Source organism: Cheilinus undulatus, linkage group 8 (genome assembly GCF_018320785.1).
Source record: "Cheilinus undulatus linkage group 8, ASM1832078v1, whole genome shotgun sequence".
Classification (NCBI taxonomy): domain Eukaryota; kingdom Metazoa; phylum Chordata; class Actinopteri; order Labriformes; family Labridae; genus Cheilinus; species Cheilinus undulatus.
In genome coordinates, this window is record NC_054872.1 from 14,127,874 (window position 1) to 14,139,591 (window position 11,718).

The 11,718-nt window shown below is 37.9% G+C and overlaps 1 protein-coding gene across 3 annotated transcripts in view; it reads right to left on the reverse strand.

Annotated features, from left to right (window-relative positions):
- LOC121512974 (zinc finger protein 236-like) overlaps positions 1 to 11,718 on the reverse strand; it is a 99,179-nt gene that overhangs the window by 30,214 nt on the left and 57,247 nt on the right. For all 3 annotated transcript variants that reach the window (XM_041792414.1, XM_041792417.1, XM_041792416.1), the window contains 4 exons: positions 7,928 to 8,073; positions 6,655 to 6,886; positions 6,393 to 6,566; positions 1,683 to 1,841 (listed from right to left, as the gene is read on the reverse strand). In XM_041792414.1, the coding sequence (XP_041648348.1) occupies positions 1,683 to 1,841; positions 6,393 to 6,566; positions 6,655 to 6,886; positions 7,928 to 8,073 (711 nt within the window). The remainder of the gene's footprint in view (positions 1 to 1,682; positions 1,842 to 6,392; positions 6,567 to 6,654; positions 6,887 to 7,927; positions 8,074 to 11,718) is intronic.

An 11,718-nucleotide genomic window follows, 5' to 3' on the forward strand; every position in this document is an offset into this window, starting at 1 on the left:
TTGCAGTCAAACGCTGACTAACATATGGTTAACAGTGAGTGACAGGGCAAAGGAAAAAAAAAATACATTTACAAGTTTTGATGACGATATGCACCATTTCACTGTTTAGCTTTCTACTGATAAACTCTCAGACACACTTTTCAGATACCTGATGTAACCTGTTTTGTAACTGTAACTATAATTTTGTTTTCAAGCCAATTATATCAAAGATGAGACTCCCACAGGGTTATTAACCTTTAATTACAACACAAAGGCCTCAAAGTAACCTTTTACTGTCTCAGGGTTTCTGCTACATGTTATTGATCGTAGTGCACCGCCACGCCAAAATAAAAGCTGCCATGCCATCAGAATTATGATCTTCAGATATTAAAAATGTAAATTATAATGTATGAATGGATCCATATAAACATATAGTCTATATTTGCACATATTTATGAACCATAAGAAGAGTTTAAAATTGTAATCATGAAATGTGACACTGCTCTGTAACTTAATTTTGAAAAACGAACACCGGCGTCTCAACTTCTTGTCTGTCGTCACATACAGATGGCTGATAAACTTTAATTTCGTTTAGTTTAGTACTTCCCTGATTATAATCCGATGATAGCGGTAAACCTGTGTAGATATATTCATCATCAACCGTGTCTCATGGTGGAGATGTGGCGTTAGCGATATAAAAATAGCTTTTTTGTTGTAAAAACTCCAGCGGAACTTTAATTTCGTTCCTGTTACAATATGAGACTGGATAAAAACAACAGGGACGGACTGTCAGGCTCCTGTCAGGAGCAGTTGGGTGTGTGTCTGTGTGTGTGTGACAGACTAGAGAAGAGACAGTTTGTGTGTTCGTCTGTGAGTGCGGGTCGGTCTGACAACAAGCATGAACAAACTAACGTTAGCTTGTTGAATATGTGAGTGACAAATGTTTAAAAGTTACTATGAATAACTTTTATAGGCTGAGGCTTACCTGTGGCTTCTCTGGGATTAAATAATTGCAAGAGGACATAATAAAAGCAGAATCCCACTATAGGAGTCTGTCATTCAAATCATATCCCCAGGCTGTTGTCATTAGTATGATCTTTTTTTTTTTTCTTTTTAAAGATTTATTTTTGGGCATTTTTGTGCCTTTATTAGATAGAGGAGGACAGTGGACAGAGTCAGAAGCAGGGACAAGAGTGGGGGAGAGACATGCAGCAAAGGGCCTCAGGCCGGACTCGAACCCGGGCCTCCCGCGTACATGGGATGCACCTCAAACCACTAGGCCACCTGCTCCCAAGTCATTAGTATGAAGTGTTTTTGTTTGTTTGAAAGGAGGGAAGCAAAGTAATAGCATAAAAAATATCATTTTCATTTTTTGAAAAATTGTTTGAGTGTGTTTATTCTGTGGCATGTCCAAGTTATTTAATTTAACAGAACAAAAAAAAATGGTCGTTTTCTTTTAGTTTTCAGAATATTAACATTTAAACTCTTAACATTACTTTGACAGCTTTGGAATATCCATGTTAAATTTATAGTGAAGGAACCCCCACAGTTTCAAAATATCCTGGAGGAAACCCTGTGTCTTACTTAAGAGTGAGACACAATCACTGCTATAGGGACTGAACAGAATTTAAATAAATATTCAATATTCTGTTTTACATATAACTGAGAAACCACTCTTCTTAGTCTACTATAATGGTCCTAACCTGCCATCCCAGTGTTTGCGGGGCTCTGAGGTAGGAGGTGGTCGTTGGTGATGGTGAGGGTAGCGTTGGTGGACTGGCTGTTAAGGGGTGATGCCAGCCTGATGCTGCCGTTGATCTCTGCACCATTTGGGTTGCTATGCTGGGCGAGTAGATCCTGACCTGCAAATGCACAAGAAGCAAAGTTGACAATCCAAGACAATCAGCTTATTTTTAATTAATTCAGTTTGTTGTATATTGTTTGAGAACACGAATACTTTAGATTATTTTAGGATGAAAAGGCTTGTGTCTATCTCTGAGAGACAGTACACTAATTCATCAAAACCTCTAATTCATGATGTTTCTCCATGTCTTCCAGGCAAAAAAGGATCATGTATGAAGAAAATCCTGAATGCTGTAATGCAGTTGCAAGAGAAACAAAAACATAGTATATTGCCATACATAACATTATCCTGCAATTTTCTTAGTCTCAAGGATTAAAGGAGAAACAGTAAATACATCTGAATGCTACATAGAGGAAGTCTGAGTAGTGCTAGGGAAAATCTCTGTGCTCCAGTCATACGGACAGGAAATGATTTATGATATCCTCAGGGGGCTCAGACAGAAATTGCATCTACAATATGGATGAAACATGTATCCTGAGCTTGTATACGATACCAAAATATTTCTCTGTGAATAAGGTACATCCCTCATAAGCTCTAATACCTTGGCTTTTGATCTAGATCGGTGTAGGGGCTTCAAAAATGTAAGACAGCGCTGTAAGCTATGATTGTTTTTTTCCTCTGCTGCAAATATGTGCTTGTGTGAGGAAATCAATAAATGTTTTTCAGATCCTGTAGGGGATTTTCTCATCTGTGGGTTTGTTATTGATTGCTTGGTTCAGTAGATTGAAAAGATGAGGTTAAAGTCCACAGTATGAAACTGTTTTTGCTGTGGTTAAAAGAAGCATATTGCTATTTTGCCTGAGCTACAGAAGTTACAAAACACTACCACAAAAAAGTAATGTAGAAGTTCATATTCAGCAGTGTATCATAATTAAGAGATCATCATGTTTGCACAATCACACATCACTGACAGGTCAAGTTTTAATCAATTAAGGGAAACAGCACAGTTTTCAGTTTATCCATTTGCTAGCTAATCAAATAAGATTTTTAAAGTTTATTTAACTGAGGAAAATGAAGCATAATTTATCCATTTGCCAGATAATCAAAAGAGATTTTAAAAGCGTATTTATCTCAGGAATATGAAGTTCAGAAAGGTGCCTGGCTCTGATGGATACCCAATTTAATATGTAAAAAAAGCATGAAAAGGAAATCCTTGTTAAAAAGACCTTTGTCCCAACAATGCAAACGGCTCCAATCTCATTACTGCTCAAAAAGAATAAAGATCCATTGTAGTGTGAATTGTATCATCCAATTAGCCGTTTCTGTCACAGCTGAAAAATTCTCTCAAAGGTGCTGGCAGGTAAACTTTTTTGAATCTTCTGGTTTAGTTCTAGGCATACAATTATCCAGCAACTCCACTGTGCATTAAATTTTCCACAAACACAACCATAAAAAACAGAGTTTATAATATCTTGGGATGCTCAGAAAGAATTTGATAGAAATTTACCTCTTTACTATGCTTGAGAAGTTTGGCTTCAGGCCTAATATCTGTGTTTGGATCAAGATTCTGTTTACAGTGCCTCAAGCCTCAGATAGAACTTATTAGTTACTTAATTAGACGATGAGAGGGAGAGAGGAACTGTATCAGACAGGAACTGTATCAGACACTACATGGCTGGTTGCAATAATATTGATAAACTCATCAAATATGTATTCAACATCCATCCATCCATTCAACCATTTTCCACACCGCTTATTCCATTGAGGGTCACAGGGAGCTGGTATCCCATCTGCCATTGGACAAGAGGCAGGGTACAACCTGGACTGGTCACCGGTCAATCGCGAGGCTATATTCTCTGTCCTGTCATCAACAATGTGAATCCTGATGCCTACCAACAGGAGAGCTTTTGCTCCTATCCTTGCATCATCATTTACAAGAGTCCCAACTTTTGTCCCTCAGGGGAACTAATGTGCACATTTTACTTTATTTTATTTACGTTACTTCATGCATACTTGAGCATGAGCAAAACACTGCTATGATCACATACAGCGCTTCTGCTGTAGAGTGACTGACACTCTTTATAATAATAATAATAATAATAATAATATCTTGAATTTATATTGCGCCTTTCAAGAAACCCAAGGATGCTTTACAGGAACACATAGACATGGAAAAAACTATGTGAGGGGTAGGATGAGTGTAAGGGGTGGTTAGTGAAGACTGTATTGTCTTTGGACTCCTGGACTGGTAGCATAACTTGATAAGAACGCAGGATAGGCTTTACATATATAATCAGTTTGTGTCTTCCTATGACACTAGTCACTACTCAATACATGACTTGTGACTTTGCTTAAATGTCTATACTGTGTCTATTTTTTGATTATGTGTAATGACTGAATAAAATACTACTTCCTCTTCTTTTAATACATCAATAAACCTTGCTGAGTTTTAGTTTTAAATTTGAAGTCCGAAATTCAAGATAACTAGCAACCAGTGAAGATAGGCTGAGTGACTTTGTAATTCACAAATATCATTGTGGGGTGGGCGCTCAACTACAGGACCAGTAGTTTAACCTTGCAAAGCAGATGGATTGGCAAGATACTATGTCTGTCATTAGGCTGATCCATCTTGCAAAGCTCCAATCTACAAGACTGTTATGGAAATGGACTGTAGCTAGGACAAGATTTAGTCATGCTGGAAGCTGATAGTAATGGCTGCTGCCGGTGTAGCATTTACCTCAGATGTACCTATAGAAGAGTGGAAGTTTTGTCAGGATTGTCCATATTTTTAATTGAAGAACTGTACCAAAAGCTTTTCATTAGGGCTAAAATGATTCCTCTAATTATCCAGGTGATTCAAATCAAAAAAATCCTCAAGGCAAATTATCTGCCTCGAGGCTTTGCTTAAATCAGTCATGAAACCATATACACCCATGCTGTAGCCTGGACATTGCGCCGTGTGTTGCACGGCAAGCTGTGTTTCACACGGACGGCTATTAGTGTGGCACAATGTACTTGTTTTCACTGTTACTATAACGTAACATGCATGATATGAGGCATGAAAATCACAAAGGAAGGGAAGTTGATGCAGTGATGCTTACAGGGTGTCCTACGTTTTTACGCAGCCACTGCCTGCAGCTGGCAGATATAGTGCTACGCCTACACCGGTGAACCTACGCAGATCTCCGAGTTAATCTCGCCTGCATGACTTGCTGGTGTAAGACAGCGCTCAGTTTGTGTCTGCAGACTTAAGGGAATTTCATAACCTTCTGGTTTATTGGCCCGACGGTTTCACAAAAGACAGTCAGGTGTCATGATTCAAGTCTTGTTTTGGTGCTTTCCCTCTCTCTCTCTCTCTTTCTTCCATGTGCCAACATTATACATTTAATTATAAATTATCTAAAACTCAGCGCACTGACGTCTTGATTGCAGCGTATTTTTCAAAAAGTGTCAGCATCCCAAATAATTTCATAAGACTGATATTGAAAATGAATTGACACCAGTTGAATAGACACGCTATTTCCACAGACAGTGACTGAAACTAAATAGGTTAAAGTTCATCTTCATACAGTCAGAATTCAACAGGTCCAAGAAGCAGCTTTATCCCTTAAAATGCGTTCTCCATGTCAGTGGATGGTCTTAAAGGTCAGATTATTATGGTGGATGAACTCACAAACAGAAATGTGCAAAAATTAAAAGTGAACACACTTTGAAAAATCGACCCTATTCCTGTAATCTAAAGGTTCACCTTTCAGACATCATCAGACCACTGTGTGAATTATGAAACTCTATTCTGGCTAGATTGAGAAATATTACATGCATGCATAAAGTAGAGGATGTTAAAATGATTGTGTCCCTTTACTTTAATGACAAATTGGAAAATAAAAATAAACTATTATAGAAGAAATAAAGAGTTAGCACCCAAAATTTCCTGGGAGAGGATCCCTAAACCCTAAATATGGCATAATCTAATGTAATTAAGTAACTTCCTTTCCTTGTAACTTTAAGAAATGTAAACTGTCATCAGAACTTCACTGCACTTTGTAAAATATAATTTCTTTAAAGAATAAGACCAATTTTCAATATAGAAGTAGTTCATTTAAGGGGCCCAGCTTCTTTTCTCATTTGTCTACTACTGCTTCTCTTGAAAAAGCCAAAGTGACTGATTAAAAAAATGCAATATTTCTTATTAGAGTACTCGATTAATCGTCAGAAGAATTGATAGAGTACTCAACTACAAAAAGAATCTACTACTGCAGCCCTACTTTTCATGGTGGTAAAGTTCTTGCTCTTCTACCGAGCTGCTTTGGCATGAGTTTGCAATAGTTAACAGCAAGATTTAGCTGCACCATTGGAAATAATCTTGGATGTATTTATAGTATTGTGGCAGTTTTATCAGAACTGGGCCACATTTCAAAACAATGAAAAAAAACAGAGTGAAACCTTTTTATTTTCAGAGGGCTTTTCGCTCTCCTCCCACCTAGCCTCAGCATGAGTTTTATTCACCAACAAGCTATCATTTATCCTTTCACTAAATGAGCTTAATAAAGGGAATAAAAAAAAAACTTATTTTTCAAGCGGGACTGTCGTTGCATTAAGTGGACCAAACCTGATATAGTGAGGGTGATCTCCTGAGGGTTTCCTGCCGCAGTGTTGGCACAAGAAGCTGAGGCGAGGGCTTGTGTCAGGCTGGAGTTGTTGATGGTCAGTGTGATCTCCTGACTGCTGGTGCCTCCAGCTACCAACCCAGAGCTGCCCATCACATGGCTTAGATCCTGAGAACCTGAAAAGAAAAGGCACATATTAGCTTTTCATGACGTATCAAAGAGTGTTAGGTCAGTTATCTTAAAAGCCAAAGCTGTGTCACATACCTGAAGCATCCTGCTCTGACAAACCGGCCATTGTGACCTGAGCAGGTGCGATGGCGGAGGGCTGCAGGGCCAGGCTGGTCAGTGGGTGGATGACCACATTTGCAGAAACTGAGGGATCAGAGGTGGACATGAGCTGGCTACCTGAGTGGGAGACGAGGCCAGAGTCAACACTCAGGGGTTGAGAGAGGAGGCCGCCTTGTTGTAACGTTTGCTGCAGAAGGGCAGGATCGATCTGAAAGAGAAAGTTAATATTTATGTAGTCCATCAATGATCATTTCAACTTCTTGTGTCAGTGATTTGAGATCTGTTTGATATTTCTATGTGTAATCTCAATTTACCTTTACTTGTATCTACAGGTGAGCAAATCAACTATTTTTCGATTCATTTACATAAGCAATTATAATGCTGTAACCTTGTGCAGCTCTGTTTTGTTTAGTTTTCCCCCATTTTATTCTGTTGTTCATTCTAATTTGTAATGTTTTTATTTTAGACTTGCTTTAGCAATAAAAAGACAAATTTCTCCATGCCAAAAAAGCCCATTTACGTTGGAATCAATTGCATATTTAAGAGAGTAGAGTAAATGTGTTGGAGTGTAGGCAGAGGAGGATGAGACTTATCAAAATGAACAGGGAAACTAAAAGCCTGAGGCAAGTATGCTTCTTTTTAAAAAACATTTCAGTATCACTTAGCAAAATGTTACGCTTCCACAATGGCTTTGGACAAAAAATCCATGTAGTAAATATTATTCCCAGAAATAAATTGGATCAATTTTGAAAGGTTTTTCTGTCTTTGGGATTTGCTTAAGAACATAAATCCAAATAGATTCAAGCCTTCTTTTAATACTTCTGATGCCAGAGTCTGCCTTTAACCTTGGTGTTTTAAAGATATATTGATGCCCAAATAGATGAGTGCTGAGTCAAGTATATCACAAGGTTATTTCTTTGGACATGTATGCCTTTAAAGCTATGCTTTTGCTTTTATTTATTGTAGCATACAAAGTTTCAGAATTCCAACTCTACCCAAAACCAATCAAAATATGCAAATAACTTCTATTCCATTCTGGCATGTGGCTGAATGTATCTGAAGACACTGCCTGCTTTATGATGAACACCATCTGAAAAAATTTTAGGCATTGAATAACTGCATGGATTTGGTCCCTACTGTGCAGATTAGAAAATTACAGAAATTTCAATTCATTGTTTTCACACCCAATGGACCAAAGCTTGACACTGACACAGAGATGACAGGATATGAAAAAGGATGCATGCATTACCTGCAGGGTGATGTTGTTGATATTGCTGGTGTCAATGCCAGAGATCTGGACGTTTGGGCACACCAGGTTGGCAGGTGTGAGCTGCAGGTGAATGCCGTCCAGTGTGGTTAGACCATCTGGGAGAGACACAGTCAGGTCTCCTGCAGCTGTAGGACGAACACACACAAAGAAACAGAAAAACGTGCCTTTTTAGAAACTACATGTCTGATATACCCTCTTTTCAGCTTATCCATAGGTCATTTTTGAGAAATCCAAAGTCACAAAAGTTTATTTTTTGGTACCAAAAATATAAATGATTCAAAAATAAATCATTGCACTCTGTTAAAAGGTAAGAGCAGGTTATGAACAAGGGCTTTATCCTTTTGTTTTGATGTAAAAAGACATACCTTAATGAAGTCAGCCAAGGATGACTTAAAATTGTTAATAGCTAGATTTGACGGTTGCAGTCCTTTAACCATACTGCTTCACTTTAAAGTCAAAAAAGGCCTCGATAGTTTTGCTAGTGCAAGAACGTCCCTGAAATACAGGGGATGAATATTTCATGAGTAAGTTCCACAAAAAGACAGAAAGAACACAAAAAATGGTAAATGCATTCAGTGTTTTCCTAGTTGGCAAAGTGAAGAGATTTTTTTGGATTGTGCTTTCAGACAGCTTGTTTTAAAAAGCAGAAAGGAGGAGAAAAACAGCAGAAACTGGAGAGCGTAAAAAGGGAAGGGGATTAGCTTGAAAGAAGTACAACCATGACTGGAAAACAGTTTTGTTGACCATTCTTGGTGCCATTCTCCTGGAACTATGTGGGTACTGCAGAGGCTATCCAGACCTCATTCAACATACTGAAGTGGATGATTTGGATTGTTTTGTATGATAAATGTACATAACTCTGCCTGAAAACAACTACATTGTAGCTGTGTAATTAAAGTCCATGTCACTGGCGTTGGCCTGAAACCTCCTATCTCCAAAATAACCACTTTCAAGGGAATGAAAGAAACACCGTATTTTTTTAATTAATTATTGAGCGGCAGAAGTCTGAGTCTTTTTGACTTTTTTTTGTTTAAAATTTGTAAAAACCGACTGACAAATGTAAAGGGTGACCAAAAACACAGATTTATGAAAAAACATAAACAAAAACATGAAAAATGGAGATAAGAGGTTTTGGTCTGATGCCAACAGATGACAACCACCAGACCTGTAATAAAAATAGTCTCTTAGTTTCAAAATCATGAAAAGCAGGAATTAATGTCTGTTCTAGGATGCTGTAGGAGTTTAGCTGAATGTGCTGAATCCACACCTACTGACAGGAATCATGATACTTTCTCAACTTTAAAAACATGCTACAACCTGATGATTGAGGCTTCATCTGGTTGCTACACTAGATCAGTCCAGCTCTATATGACTGAGTCACCAGAGTCACAATCAAGTTCAAGTCATGACAGGCAGATTTGTGCTAAAAAGTGTGTTTAATTTTCTAACAGCACATATAAACACATTTGAGGCCTCCAAACGGTAATTTTCTAGGTGTGTGGGATGGGAAGTACTGGTTTCTCTCCTGCATATTAACATATTAGACATCTCAGTGTTACCTGATAGTGCTCCTTCAAAATAAAGTCTTTCATCAACACAAGAAGCAGGGACTTTTGTCATCAGACAGAGTGAACTTCAGCAGAGAAATGCTGAGCTGGGAGCAAGGGGCTGGAAGTACTGCTTAGAGAACGAGACACTGTCAAAGCCAGCTTCTTTTAATTATCCTGAACTCAAAGACAAGCAAGTCATTGGTTTAAACCCATCTTAGCTTGCCAAGCACATGGCTTTCCAACTCTTTGTCAGAGCAGGAGGGGCAGAAGTCTGAGGTTTGATTAGCATTTTTTTTTGCCACACATATGTTACTTTTATTAATCAGTGCACAATCACACCTGGAGACTGTGCAAACTGGCCCCAACCAAACAGAGCCACCTGCATTTTGAGCCACTTTGCAGCCCTAGAAGGCATAAACAAGGGAATCTAAGAAGACAGAAGACAGTGTACTTATACTTTTTTTTTATCAGTGTAGCACTCTGAGGATAATGTACATGGAACACAAGTACCTCATTCAACCCCACTAAGCCCTGGATAAAGAAAAACTTTACCCTAAAGGGCTGAAAAACTTTCAAATGGTCTAAGTCCATAACATCATATATCACATTTCTACTTTTCACATATTCATAGCACCTTTATTCCAGTGTTGTGTTTTAAGACAAATTTCTGATTTTGTTTCACAGGGACTTTACAGAGCATAAAGAACTATATCTAGTACACATTATCAAGTCTCTTGACCAAATGAGAAAGGCTGCTTTCATCTAACTTTGTTGGATACAAAGACCTGACAATCCTCTTTCTAAGCATGAGTTCTTGCCTTTTAGAACCAAGCCACTTTATCAACACATCACAGTTATCAGAGCAAATCTTGACATCTAAAAGCCTCTTAAAAGTCTAAAAAAAACCACACACACAAATCCCTGGATGTTGTTTTCCGCCTTCAAAATGGAGATAGGTTGAGTACAAACTTTAGAAGTTGATTATTGTAGACTTTGGGAGGATTTTTGCTCCCTTAAAAAGCAGATTTTTGTCAAAAACTAACAAATGCTTTTCTGTGATTTGAAGATTGGGAGCTCACTGAGTTTGTGGTGACATTAAAAACTTCCGCCCACAGGTGTTGCAGGAAATGTGTCGAGATTCATTCTAAGCTTCACCACTGATGTTTCCAACCGATTACTGAATGACGCAGCACATGATGAGCTCTGCAGTATTTCAGTGGCAGCCATAAACTGACGGCAATTATCATCAGCATCAGAGCCAGTTTGTGCCATCAGAGTTTGAGTCAACAGCTGACGAAGTGTGTTGTTTGTGTTGATGAACACAGCACAGAGGATGATCAAATTTAGTGTCTCCATGTATGTTTATCAGCTCATTTCATTCTCTTAATTATCCCCAGAAATTGCACTTAATATTCTCCAGCTACACATCACTGCACAGCTGGGTAATATGCTTATTGTCTGGTCTTTTAATTCTCCAGCCTACAGCACTGCGTCAGTAGTTCTGAAAATAATTGCTATAATGTCATATCTTTGTGTCTGTAAAGAGGACAGAGCAAAGACACAGGAAGGCACGTGACTTCAGCAACAATCTAATAAATCATTAACCTTAATGCGTGTTTTTGTGTCTTTTTCATTTCTTTAAAGTTAAAGTAATATCTTTCATCTCTGTATCATCGATTTTATTCAGAACAACCAGGACTTGCTCCATTTACTATAATATTCATTTACATAAAGTTAGACTTTATATCTCTTTAATTCATAATTTTGGTAATTTTTACAAATTAAAAATATTAGTATAATTATATACTATTATAGTCAACAATCACATAATATTTGATTGTTTAAAGCTCTGATCAGAAAAGATACCTGAATGTTCACACCAATTTTGTTTTTCCAAAAATTCATTTGGCCAGTAATATTGTTGTTCCTTTTTTGTTTCACTTTACCTTTTAAGCTAAAATATAGCTTTTTCTTTAACCTTAAACCATGTGTCTTGTTGCTCATTGGGGAGCAACAGCACAGTTTACAGTCTAAGACTTGGGTTGGGAGAGACACCAGATCAAGTCACAATACAGACCAAGTCTGAGCAAGGAATCAGACCCCAACTGCTTAGGACACCTTTGTGCAGACCCTTCAGTCTAGCATTTCTCTATTAAATTATGTCTATAGAGTTCTGTTTGTACATTTGTTCCTGTGTGTTAGACCTAAATCTCACTGATT